Source organism: Bos mutus, chromosome 14 (genome assembly GCF_027580195.1).
Source record: "Bos mutus isolate GX-2022 chromosome 14, NWIPB_WYAK_1.1, whole genome shotgun sequence".
Lineage (NCBI taxonomy): Eukaryota > Metazoa > Chordata > Mammalia > Artiodactyla > Bovidae > Bos > Bos mutus.
In genome coordinates this window covers 72,289,987-72,302,879 of record NC_091630.1, presented here as the reverse complement: position 1 = coordinate 72,302,879, position 12,893 = coordinate 72,289,987, and the positions used below count along the sequence as shown (strand labels likewise).

At 47.4% G+C, this 12,893-nt stretch overlaps 1 protein-coding gene and 1 non-coding gene across 2 annotated transcripts in view; both read right to left on the bottom strand.

Moving 5' to 3' along the window:
* The window catches only part of COL22A1 (collagen type XXII alpha 1 chain), a 224,269-nt gene that overhangs the window by 38,201 nt on the left and 173,175 nt on the right, over nt 1-12,893 (bottom strand). The window contains 2 exon segments of the mRNA XM_070382724.1: nt 7,777-7,830; nt 8,190-8,303. Of these exon segments, the coding sequence (XP_070238825.1) occupies nt 7,777-7,830; nt 8,190-8,303 (168 nt within the window).
* Nucleotides 7,153-7,259, bottom strand: LOC138990826 (U6 spliceosomal RNA). The gene has a single exon (XR_011466939.1). It is a non-coding gene; the product is annotated as a U6 spliceosomal RNA (small nuclear RNA).

Here is a 12,893-nt window from a genome sequence, read left to right as displayed (position 1 = left end):
TCAGAGCACTGCCTTTAGAAAACGTGACACTGTGAGTTCTTTCTCTGTCTCTTAGAAATGGATATCAATCCTTTTCAAAGGTCAGCAAGCCTTTTGCTGGTTCTAGGACCCAGGAATCGGAGAAGGCAATGGCACTCCACTCCAGTACTCTTGCCTGGAAAATCCCATGGGTGGAGGAGCCTGGTAGGCTGTGGTCCATGGGGTCGCTCGAGTCAGACACGACTGAGCGACTTCACTTTCACTTTTTACTTTTATGCATTGGAGAGGAAATGGCAACCCACTCCAGTGTTCTTGCCTGGAGAATCCCAGGGACAGGGAAGCCTGGTGGGCTGCCGTGTATGGGGTCTTACAGAGTCGGACACAACTGAAGCGACTTAGCAGCAGCAGCAGCAGCAGGACCCAGGAATGGCCTTCCTAGGTGGTGCAGTGGTAAAGAATCTGCCTGCCAGGGCAGGAGACATGGGTTTGATTCCTGGGTTGGGAAGATCCCCTGGAGAAGGAAATGGTAACCCACTTCACTATTCTCGCCTGGGAAGTCCCATGGACAGAGGAGCCTGGTGGGCTATAGTCCATGAGGTCATGGAAGAGTCAGAAACAATTTAGCGACTAAACAACAACAAAAAGGACCGAGCAAAATATTTCTCAAGCATCTGGGAACATCTCTTTGAAATTTAATCAACAAGAGAAATAAAACCCCATCAGCCAGATGCTGTAGGAAACTAGGAGCCTAACTTCTGGGTCCTTTTTTCCAAGCTGCAGAACTACCTCCAGGCAAAAAATGTGAGCAGTTTGTTTTGATTTTGTCTGAAGCTAATTCACTAGAGCAGATGATTAGTCCAATTACCAGGTGAATTAGGATGAACGTGACAAACAGTGCTACGTGGGCCTTTTACGTGAGGACTAATTACTATTCACCCTGAGGACACACACGTCATCAGTCACAGCTGCCTGACCGTAGAAAAGGTGAGGTTTCTTTGTCTTTACAAGCTCTTGGCAGAATTGCCTGTGGTACCCATAATATTCTGGTTTAATGCTTGTGCAAAAAAAATAATTATTTCAGTTCTACCTTCTGGTATGGGAGAAGATTCTGTTTGGTTTTTAAATATATTTCCCCCATGCCATCATGTACTAAGTACATAATACAACAATTATTTAGAGGTTATATTCATAGCAGAGGCTGCTCTAAGGATGTTAGGTTTTGGGAATCCATCAAGCAGATAATTCTCTCTGGGATTTTACAAATTTTTGAGAGCATGGCCTAAATTTTCTCAAATTAGTAAGCCTCTGCTAGTCTCAGAAATTTTGTCCCTGAAAATTTGTGTGCTGTTTCTCTGCTTAGAAAACCTTCCCCCAAGAATGCCTGTCAATGCAAGTAAAATCCTACTTCTTGGGACCTCCCTGGTGGTTCAGTGGTTAGGAATCCACCTTGCAACGCAGGGGAATCGGGTTCGATCCCTGGCCGGGGAACTAAGATCCCACATGCCGAGGGGCAACTAAGTCAGACTGCCACAAGCACGGAGCCTGCACACCACAACTCTGAGTCTGTACACCGCAGCGAAAGGTCCCACACAACACAGTGAGATCCTAGTGCTGCAACTGAGACCTGAGTGAATAAATAAATGTTAAAAAAAAATCCTACCTCCTCCTCCAGGTAGCCTTCACCTCTGCCCCGTGCCATTATTTTCCTTAAAATCATTTAACTCTCCTCCTGGCTATCTGTCATAGTTGTTATTAACTCAGAAGAAGGAACGGTAAGGAGGACCATCCACAGTCACATGCATCCAGCACTTTCTACCTATGTGCTGGGCACCATGCCTGGTGCTTTATAAATGTTTCCTTGTTTAATCCTCATGTCCTCTCTGTGAGATGAGCCATGTGGTCCTTCTTTTACAGATTAGGGACCCCTGCTTCAGAAAAGCCCCAGTTCCCCAAGTCTTATGATCAGTCAGTGCAATTCACCCAGCTAATAAGAGGCAGAACCAGGCTGGGGAACCACTGACCACTCACTGCTCTCGATAGCCTTGGCCCCAGTCTGATTTTGCTTAGAGTCATCACCTTCTAGATCTTTCTTCTCCAACACATCAGGCCCTAGAAGACATGGCCCATATCCGACCTAACACTATCCCTCCTGACTTGGAAGGGAGCTGTTTAAGGGCATGCCTGGTGGGAATCTCTCAGGACTGAGGCAGCCGTGGAGAGCATGGACTAAATGGCTCTGGGCTGTCTTCTGGGAAGAATGGGATTCCAGGGCCTTTTCTGGCAGTTCTAATAACAGCAAAAGAGGTTTTATCTCCCACCTCCCAGAATTGTCCAGAACCTCCAATGAGGTCTTCTACTCACCTAGCATCCCCAGTGCCTGTAGTTCCCATTACATGATGTGTGGACATGTGGACAAGAAGAAAACCATGTTTTTCACGAAGGACAGAATAATCAGCATTTCCAAACTCAAAGGGGCTTTTACATCTGCCTCATTAGAAAGTCATGGTCTGATGACAATCTCGCTTCTTCTTCCTCTGCATAGATGGTGATCATAATGGGAGCCACTGTTTTCAGCTTCCTCTCCTTAGTCAGTATCTTACGCAGTCTGAAAGCTCCAGAATGAAGCTCTGGAGCTGACGGTGTCATTCATCTCCCCAGACCCAAGATCCAGAGACGGCAGCTGCAAATAAGCAGGAAAAGTCTCGGGAAGCCTGAGTCCCCAGATGTTAGATCACAGTCACAATCAAACCTTCCTGATGAAGCCTGTGACCACTGAATACCTAGAGCCTCTGGTTATAAAAAGACACTAACAATGACCACAAATACTCCACTGTGGGCAGCGTTTTCAATTTAGAAATTAATCATGAGGTCCACAAGTCTGACAGATATCTTGTTTGATAAGCCAAGTTCAACAGAAAGGAAATGAAACAGCCCTCTGTTTTGTTTTCTAGAGAGAGGCATGGGTTGAGTGAAGAGCACAGAGACACGCTTGAGTTTGGAGCCAAAAACCAAGGCAAGCCTGTGGGTGCCCAGGCAAGATAAACCAGTCAATATTAAAGGAAATCAATGCTGAATACTCATTGGAAAGACCTATGCTGGTGCTCCAGTGTTTTGGTCTCTGGATGCAAACAGCTGACTCATTGGGAAAGTCCCTGATCCTGGGAAAGACTGAGGGCAGAAGGAGAAGAGCAGGTTAGAGGATAAGATGGCTGGATGGCATCACCGATGCAATGGACTTGATCTTGGGCAAGCTCCAGGATAAGGTGAGGGACAGGGAGGCCTGCCATGCTGCAGTCCATGAGGTTGCAAAGAGCTGGACATGACTGGGCGACTGAACAAGTGCGATTCATCTTCCCAGCCACAGTTGGTGAGAAAGGGAAAGCTATTAAGAGTCAGTACCAGGGGCAGTGAATCAATAGATAGAAGCGTTGAGTCTTCTTGGGTGCTTTCCTTGGTGCTGGTGTTGGTGATAGCATTACTGGGTTTAGTCACTAAGTTGTGTCTAACTCCTGGGATCCCGTAGACTGCAGCCCGCCAGGCTCCTCCTCTATCCATGGGATATTCCAGATGAGAATACTGGAGTGGGTTGCCATGTCCTTTTCCAGGGGATCTTCCCGACCCAGGGATCAAACCTGCATCTCCTGCTTTGCAGATGGATTCTTTACTGCTGAGCCACAAGGGAAGCCCCTCCTGGACGAGTAACAGCATACTACCTAGTGGGGGTCTAGGACCTGGACTTCAAGGATTCACTTTGACCTACTAGTTTTGTAGTAGTTTTGTAAGATTGGCATTTAACCTTGCTAGACCTTAGTTTTCTAATATGTAAAGTAGAACACTATCTCTACCTCCAAGGATGATGCTCACCGTCATAGGAGATGACATTATAAAGCAGGTAAACTGGTCTTTGGTCTTTAATACACTAGGTATAACATCTCCTGCAGCTCCCTGAGATCTCACTGTGCAGGGTGACCCTGAGAACAAGGCCACCGCAGACTCCCAAGTAGAGAAACAAAACACCCTGTCTTTCAGAAGCAGCACTGATTTCTGTTCTTTTCCTGGATGGAAGCTTTCTTTGACTTTCTCCAACTCTGAAAAGGAACAAACCCTCCCTTGAAGGGAATTATAAAAGAACAAAGGCAGAGTCATTGTCCCAAGACACCAGCACTTCAGGAGTGGTTGGGCTGATTGAGAAAACAATTCCTCCTTAGTGGAAGGAACGCCTTATCTGTTTAATTGATCTGCTTTCCTTTCTCTGAATAAAGGTTATCATGTGGCAGAGGTAGCACCCAGAAGCTGGCAAGCTGACAGCAAAGGTCGTATACTGAGGGTCAGCTGAAACGAGCCACCTGCAGAATCCTTCAAGCAAGGAGTTTAGCCGCCACTTATGACCCCAGAAAAGGGGAATCCTCAGGAAATAGCACAGAGGATGCTCAGCTGTGCTGGTGTCTCTTAGCCTAACACTTCCCCAGGGCAGAACCTCCAGTTCTATCTACACTGAGACCTGATGTGGCCGGGGCCTGGGACACCTGCTGTTTTCCATCCTGATACCCCACAGGCTCCCAGTTGGTGTCATACCTCAGTATTTTTGTTTGCCTCCTTACCTTTTAATAACAAATATAATGGCTCCAACCCCATCTTTCAGGGCTGTGCCTAGGGTGAGGCAAGTGACCACTCACCCAGGGGCCCCATAAACCTCAGATCGGACATAAAGAATATGTCAATGACATATTTTTAAAAGTCAAAGTTAATGAAAAATGAAGAATTTCATCACCTATTCAGTATAAATCTATATCCCTTCCTACTTGAGAACTTCTGAATATGTCTGTATTTAAGTTAAAAGAAAATCGTACTATATGTTTTAAGTGGTAAATTTTTAAGTGATTAAAAATATTTTTCTTTTCTAATAAAAAATTAATGCAAAATAATACAAGATGAACAAAATATGAAAATGGAAATAAACACAGGGCTCCATATCAGATCAGATCAGATCAGTTGCTCAGTCATGTCCGACTCTTTGCAACCTCATGAATCGCAGCACGCCAGGCCTCCCTGTCCATCACCAACTCCCGGAGTTCACTGAGACTCACGTCCATCGAGTCAGGGATGCCATCCAGCCATCTCATCATCTGTCGTCCCCTTCTCCTTCTGCCCCCAATCCCTCCCAGCATCAGAGTCTTTTCCAATGAGTCAACTCTTCCCATGAGGTGGCCAGAGTACTGGAGTTTCAGCTTCAGCATCATTCCTTCCAAAATCCCAGGGTTGATCTCCTTCAGAATGGACTGGTTGGATCTCCTTGCAGTCCAAGGGACTCTCAAGAGTCTTCTCCAGCACCACAGTTCAAAAGCATCAATTCTTCGGTGCTCAGCCTTCTTCACAGTCCAACTCTCACATCCATACACAACCACAAGAAAAACCATAGTCTTGACTAGACGAACCTTTGTTGGCAAAGTAATGTCTCTGCTTTTGAACATGCTATCTAGGTTGGTCATAACTTTCCTTCCAAGGAGTAAGCGTCTTTTAATTTCATGGCTGCAGTCACCATCTGCAGTGATTTTGGAGCCCAGAAAAATAAAGTCTGACACTGTTTCCACTGTTTCCCCATCTATTTCCCATGAAGTAGTGGGACCGGATGCCATGATCTTCATTTTCTGAATGTTGAGCTTTAAGCCAACTTTTTTCACTCTCCACTTTCACTTTCATCAAGAGGCTTTTGAGTTCCTCTTCACTTTCTGCCATAAGGGTGGTGTCATCTGCATATCTGAGGTTATTGATATTTCTCCCGGCAATCTTGATTCCAGCTTGTGTTTCTTCCAGTCCAGCGTTTCTCATGATGTACTCTGCATATAAGTTAAATAAGCAGGGTGACAATATACAGCCTTGACGTACTCCTTTTCCTATTTGGAACCAGTCTGCTGTTCCATGTCCAGTTCTAACTGTTGCTTCCTGACCTGCATACAAATTTCTCAAGAGGCAGATCAGATGGTCTGGTATTCCCATCTCTTTCAGAATTTTCCATAGTTTATTGTGATCCACAGGGCTCCGAAGGGGCAGAAATTACCATGAGACAAGGGGACACGACTGAGCTGTGTAGAAGGAAAACGAGGGTCTCGTGTAGGCTGGGTCTCATCTTGACTTAACATTTCTGTATTTTGTTCCTCATGGATCTACTTCATTCATTTTAAACGTTTCACAATACTGCATTAGAGGCTCATTTAGCTTGGTTACACCTTCCGCCCAGGTCTCACCTCAGTCTTGGCCCAGGCACTGACAGAGGGCTGACAACGCGCCAGGCGCAGGTGGGAGCATCGTTGAGCAGTCGTCAGGGTCAGAAGCCCGGAGGGTCTCTGCCCTCACAGCCCCTTGTTCACCAGGAGGAACGGGAAGGGCCGGGAGGCAAAAAGCCAGCCCAGGGCCGTTGCCGAGACCGTATTCCCACCCCAAGGGTCTTGCTCCTGTGGTCTCTCTCCCACTGACAATTTCATGCTGCAACCCCCATCAGAGGAGCCATACCGAGTCCCAGAGAAACACGGTGACATAGTGACACGCGTGTCCCTGAACACGCATTAGGCACAGAGCAATGTGCAGAGGTCACAGCAGCACAGAGTTGACAAGGCGGGGGGGCAGAGAAAGCCCCCCAGGGCAGCGTGGATGTCCACTCCCTGCCTACACACTCTCCCAGCCTACACACTCTCTCCCCCTGAGTGCTGAACACTGTCCTGACCGAGGGCCTGAGAGCCGCAGCCCCGAAGCCTGCCTGTTCCGCAGCTGCGCACCCAGCTCCCCCCTCCCATGCCAGCCTCCGAGCTCCGTGAACCTATAGAGCCATGCTGCCTGTTCCAGACAGGTGTCTCATCATTCACAGCACAGTGAATGATGCCCACTGCGTTTCTATAGCACTTTCCTAATAACACTCTTTTTTAAAATTATTTTTTATTGAAGGATAATTTCTTTGCAGAATTTTCCTGTTTTCTGTCAAACCTCGACATGAATCAGCCATCAGTATACATATATCCCCTCCCTTTTGAACCTCCCTCCCATCTCCCTCCCCATCCCACACCTCTAGGTTGATACAGAGCCCCTGGTTGAGTTTCCCGAGCCATACAGCAAATTCCTGTTGGCTGTCTATTTTACATATGGCAATGTAAGTTTCCATGTTACTCTTTCCATACATCTAAAAATACGGAATGCTTCACGACCTTGCACGTCATCCTTACACAGGGGCCAGGCTAATCTTCTCTGTATCATTGCAATTTTAGTGTATGTGCTGCCGAAGCAAGCACCCTAATAATCCTTTTATCGAGTGCTAAGTTCTTTATCTGTACAATATGTTCAACTCTCACTTCTCTCTGCAGTTGTTTTTATTCACATCATTAGTGGTTGGAGAAATTGAGGCCCAGAGAGGTCAAAGATTTTGCCTAAGGTCACACAGCAACAATGACTCAACTAGAATTCAGAGTTGTCTGACCCCAAAGTTCATGTCATAACCATCACTACACATTCCTATCCAGTAGCTCATCTGTACTTCCAACCACTCAGGTATTTGTAGATGAGCAATCTGAGACTCAACAAGTTCAAGTGCCCATTTCCAAGGTCACTGAGACAGCCAGAGCAAAGGAGAGACCTTGAATGTGGGTTTTCTGATTTTATTTTATTTTATTTTTTAACCTGGACTGGCATTTTAAAATTTTCTGATTTTAAAACCATGATCTCGTTACACTGGGCATCACTCTTCCTCAAACTTAGGCTAACCAGTGAGATGAGAACAGATACACGTGAGTTTTATGACGGTTCACTGACCTGAGGTCCAGCTATTCCTGGGGGCCCTGGGAGGCCTCTGGGCCCAGCATCCCCCTGCAGCAGGAAGAACGGGGAGAAAAAAAGAAAAAACAGCAGGAATAAGTGTCTGGACCCGACATACGGCATCGTCAGCAAGATGTCCACTTCCATATCATTCACTCATTTCCCATGGGATTCCCAGGTCCCCGCCTGCCCCTCAGAGTGTCTGAGCAAAGGCAGGCGGTGATAAGGTGTGTGGCTGTGATTCAAGGGTATAACCCACCCCCAAAGTGGTAAATGGTGCAGGAACCAGTCCCCAAGGTGACCCCAATGATCCTCGCCTCCCAACGGGTACCAGAGAGACAGTGCTGGCATCTCCAAGATGATTCACTTTGTCCCAATGATAAAAACGAAATCTCCTCTTTTGTTCCTACCTTCTTCCCTTCTGTGCCTTCTCTCCCTGGCTTTCCTGGGAGACCTTTGTCCCCTTTAAAACCTGGAAGACCAGGAAGGCCTGGGGGGCCCGGGGGACAGTCATTGCACACGTCCTGAGAGAAAGAGTAACATGATAATACAGTTACTTGCAAAACAAAAGGTGACCCATAGCTCCAACCCCTCCAGACAGGAGGAAGCCAGCAAATGATGAAAAAGCAAACGGGTAGATGGAGTCATTACCCACACAGCCTGTGTCAAACTTCACGTTTTTCTCTCTCGTTCTTAAACTAGGTTTCAGCATTGATATATCTGTATTATTACCGCACGTCTCCCTACTTCCGGCCAATGGATGAAGTGTAGCCCAAGACCAAGACGTCAAAAGCACATGTACCGATGTCTGTGAACATCTAAAAATATTCACAGTACAGATTTAAAGCAAGCATTTAGTACTGTAAGAAACAGCATGCTTTGTCCCTAAAGCCAGAGACAAAACAATGCTGGAGGCTGAATTCTCTGTCTCACAGGTTTACCTAAGTGGTTTCTGAACAAAGAAGCAAAATAAAGAACGCAAGAGGCAACCCCCCTCCCCGAGGTCTTGCTCACTGTAACACACACCAAGTATCGCCTGGCATTCTTCTTAGTCCAAGAGAAACTCACTCAGTCGTGTCCGACTTGTTGCAACCCCAAGCACTATACAGTCCCTGGAATTCTCCATGGCAGAATACTGGAGTGGAGTATCTTCCCAACCCAGGGATCAAACCCAGGTCTCCTGCATTGCACGCGGATTCTTTAGCAGCTGAGCCACAAGGGAAGCCCTTCTCAGTCCAAAGTAGGTATTTAATCAAGGCTCTCTGGAATGGAGCTTTGCTCCTCGGCTCTGAGGCAGGTGAGTTCTGTCCCTGGAGTGAATTTAAAGCCAGGGAACCAATTCTCGAGCTTGTCTGTGTCATCCCCAGGTCTTACAGTTTGGAGCACAGTAAACCCCAAATGAAATTCACTGGCCTGACCACACTCTGTCCAACTCACACCCCAGCATCTTGGACTGCTCCTTCCTTGTGCTGTCGTTGTGCTCAGTCATGTCCGAGTCTTTGCGACCCCATCGACTGTAGACCGCCAGGCTCCTCTGTCCGTGGAATTTCCCAGGCGAGCATACTGGAGTGGGTTACCATGTCTCCCTCCAGGGGACCTTCCTGACCCAGGGATCCAGCCCACACCTCCTGCATCTCTTGCGTTGTAGGCGGATTCTTTACCACGGTGTTCCTTCCATGCCTTCACTCTAATCCTGTCTTCCTCCCCGATTCCCTCCTTGTGATAAAGGTTAAATAAAGTAAAACAAGCATGGCTCTCGGAACAGTGCCAGATCATTTCCAGAGCGTTCGGCTTTGATATGAATTCACATACTCAGCCAGCAGCTCCCTCGCTGTTGGGCACGGCGCTCTTCTGCTTCGAGACCACAGTAAACAGCTGTCTTGAAGAGCTCACGGATCCATGGCACCAACTGACCCAAGTAAATGTGCTAACTCGGGCCTTGGGCTGCTCCACTGGAGAGACGGGCCAAGACTTGCTCACGTTCACAGTGGGTGATGTCTCAGGTGGCCTGGCACTCATCTTGATCTCTAATTCAGGATGGACGGGCTTTCATCAACAAAAAGCATCTCTGAGCAGTCCACCTTCCTTTCAGGTGCTCACGCCTACTCAATCTTTGATGTTTCTTTAGAGGTGTCCTACTCCAAGAAGCGCTCCTGATTGCTTCACACTGGGGGTATGCTTCTGCCCCTGAGAACCTCCTGCTACAGAAGCACCTGTCTCACTATAGAGTGGTCTCTTTATAGCTCCATGCCGTCCCCATCAAGCAAAAAAAAAAAAAAAAGTGTGAGCTCTTCGAGAACAGAAGTAGAGTTGCTTTATCTCTGCATGTCTGATTTATAGCAAATAATCTTCCACAAAGCATGAGCTCCGTGAGGGGCCCAGCCAACCCAATCAACCACCACCAATTGACCTTCACACGCCTAGGGCCACCTCCCAGAAGCTGGTTGAAATGTTGAGGGGAACGAAATGTTGGGTATGTGAAGAAATGGCAAATGAGGTGAGCTGAAGGGCACTGTCTTCAGTTGCTGCTGTTTGGAAGGGTGGCAGGCTAGGGAGAAACTCTTCTATTCCTAGACAGTCTCTATAGTTGCTTAAAATAGGATATATCTATGAAATAGGGCAACCCCAGACACAGGATGCATGGAAGCAGAGCTAGGCTGGTTGCAGAAGGACTTCCAGACACTAAGAATTTTTGGACTTGGAGGTAAAGTGGGATCCACAGCAGAAAGCGATCACATCTAAGACAAGATCTCACTGTTTTCTCACTTCTTGTTGATTTCTGGCATGGTTAAGTCAGCCTGAGCATGTCACAGTCACACATCCTGTGAGCATTGTTCCCTGATGGCCAGGGCAGCCCCCAGACTTGCTAGAGAGGGGGCTGGACTTAACATACAGACCCGGTCCTGGAATCCAGTGCGCAGGGCAAGACCAGCCCCCGACCCGCTCTCCCACCAAGCCTCCCTTTGCCTCTGTGCCCGTGGGACCCCAGCCCCTGGACCTGGGACACCTCAGTCATGTGGATGCTAGCACTGGGACCCAAGCGGACTGCCCCCAAACACATCTCAGTGGCATATTAACTACTGTGAATTAAAGTTACTTAAGAAATGGTCAGTGTAAGACAGACATTGATACTTCTGTCTTCCCTAAAACAGGAAATAAACCAAAATACAGGAAATAAACCTCTCACGTGAAAGGGGCCCTCCCTGCAGCTGGAGGTGGGAGGACACCTTTATCCCCAGAAACAGGGATTTCAGGGCCAAGAAGCCTGTATATATCTTCAGTTTTAATTTACTACCCTGAACCCAAGCTCTGCTTAAAGTCTTCACTAATTAAGCACCCAGAGCCTATGTTTCTTTGCCCTGTCAATTCCTCACAAATGTCTTATGTCTTTACCTACAAAGTATGAAAGCTGCCTGTTTGGCCACTTTTTAGGTCTCATTTCTAGGAGACCTCCATGTGCACAAATTAAAGCTTATTCTGCTCCTGTTAATGCCTTGTGTCAATTTTTAGTCCCATCACAGAACTCAAGAGGACCCACAGGTGGAATTTTCTCCCTCCCCATCACCAGCCAGAGTTCTGTGTCCAGCTGGACAGGCTTGCCCAGACCACAGTGAAGCCTCTGCCCACTTGGGGTTCACGGCTACACCTTTCCAAGGCTCAGTCTCCCTATCTGTGAGATGAGAACCTCAGATTCTGGGGAGAAATACATGGCGAGAACACAGGAGTTTCAGCTGCCATGTACATCCCTGTGGTTTCAGCTGTGATTTTCCTCCCTTTGTCCCACTGGCAGATCAGAGAGATGACCCTGCTCGTCAATTCTGCTCCCAACTCTTCCACTTAACTGAGTCATCTCAGGCAAGCCACTTTAGTTCCTTTGAGTCCACTTCCATATCTGTTAACAAGGCTCTTTCTCCTACTTGGGAGAGAGTGCAAATTTTAATACATGTGAAGCATCTAACATGTTGCAAGCTCCAGTGTGTAAATGCAGACCCCTTTGTCTCCCCTTTGTCTCCATCCCCTTCCTATTTCCTGAGACATTTTCAGCAAACCCTGTGTCATTGTATTTGGTGCAGGAGAGCAGACCAAGCAAGCGCTCAAAACTGCATAACCCTGGAGGGATGCTGCGGTCTCTTGCCAGGCACAGAAATCATCTCCAGATCATCTCACACAAACTTCTGCTGGATTCCTGAACCTCCAGTGCACGTTCATGCCAAGCGTGTAGCCTATACCTCAAACCTCGAGCTGACAGCCAAGGAACTCACTACCTGCCTGTCCTGCATCAGGTGGTCGTCAGGAAGCTTGGATACACGCAAAGATGAGGTCACGTAGCAGAGGGGTCGAGGGCATGAGGAACTGGAGCTGGTCACACTGGGAGTGAGTGTTGGCTCTGCCACCGTGCAGCTCTGTCACCTTGAACAAGTGTCTGGCCCATCCCTGCCCACCTCCTGCTCTGCAAAAGGCAGCAGGTGATAGTACCCAAAGTCCATCTAGTCAAAGCCATGGTTTTTCCAGTAGTCATGTATGGATGTGAGACTTGGACTATAAAGTAGGCTGCACACCAAAGAACTGATGCTTTCAAACTGTGGTGCTGGAGAAGACTCTTGAGAGTTCCTTGGACAGCAAGGAGATTAAACCAGTCAATTCTAAAGGAAATAAACCCTGAATATTCATCAGAAGGACTGATGCTGAGGCTGAAGCTCCAAAACTTTGACCACCTGACGTGAAAGGCTGACTCATTGGAAAAAACCCTGGTGCTGGCAAAGATTGAAGGCAGGAAGAGAAGGGGATGACAGAGGATGAGATGGAATCATTGACTCAATGGACATATGTTTGAGCTAACTCTGAGAGATGGTGAAGGACAGGGAAGCCTGGCATGCTGCAAGTCCATGGGGTCACAAAGTCAGACACGACTGAGCAACTGAATGATAACAGTAACTGGGTTGTTGGCAGGGACTGGGTGAAACAATATTTATCCTGGGAATCGTCTAAACTTCCAACCATGGAAGTTTAGTAAACGGGAACTCTTAGAATACAAAGTTTCTACTCAGGCAGTCTTCCAATGACCAGGAGGAGGCAAATTTTCTGTAACGAAAGATGCCTTCTCAGCAAGAGAG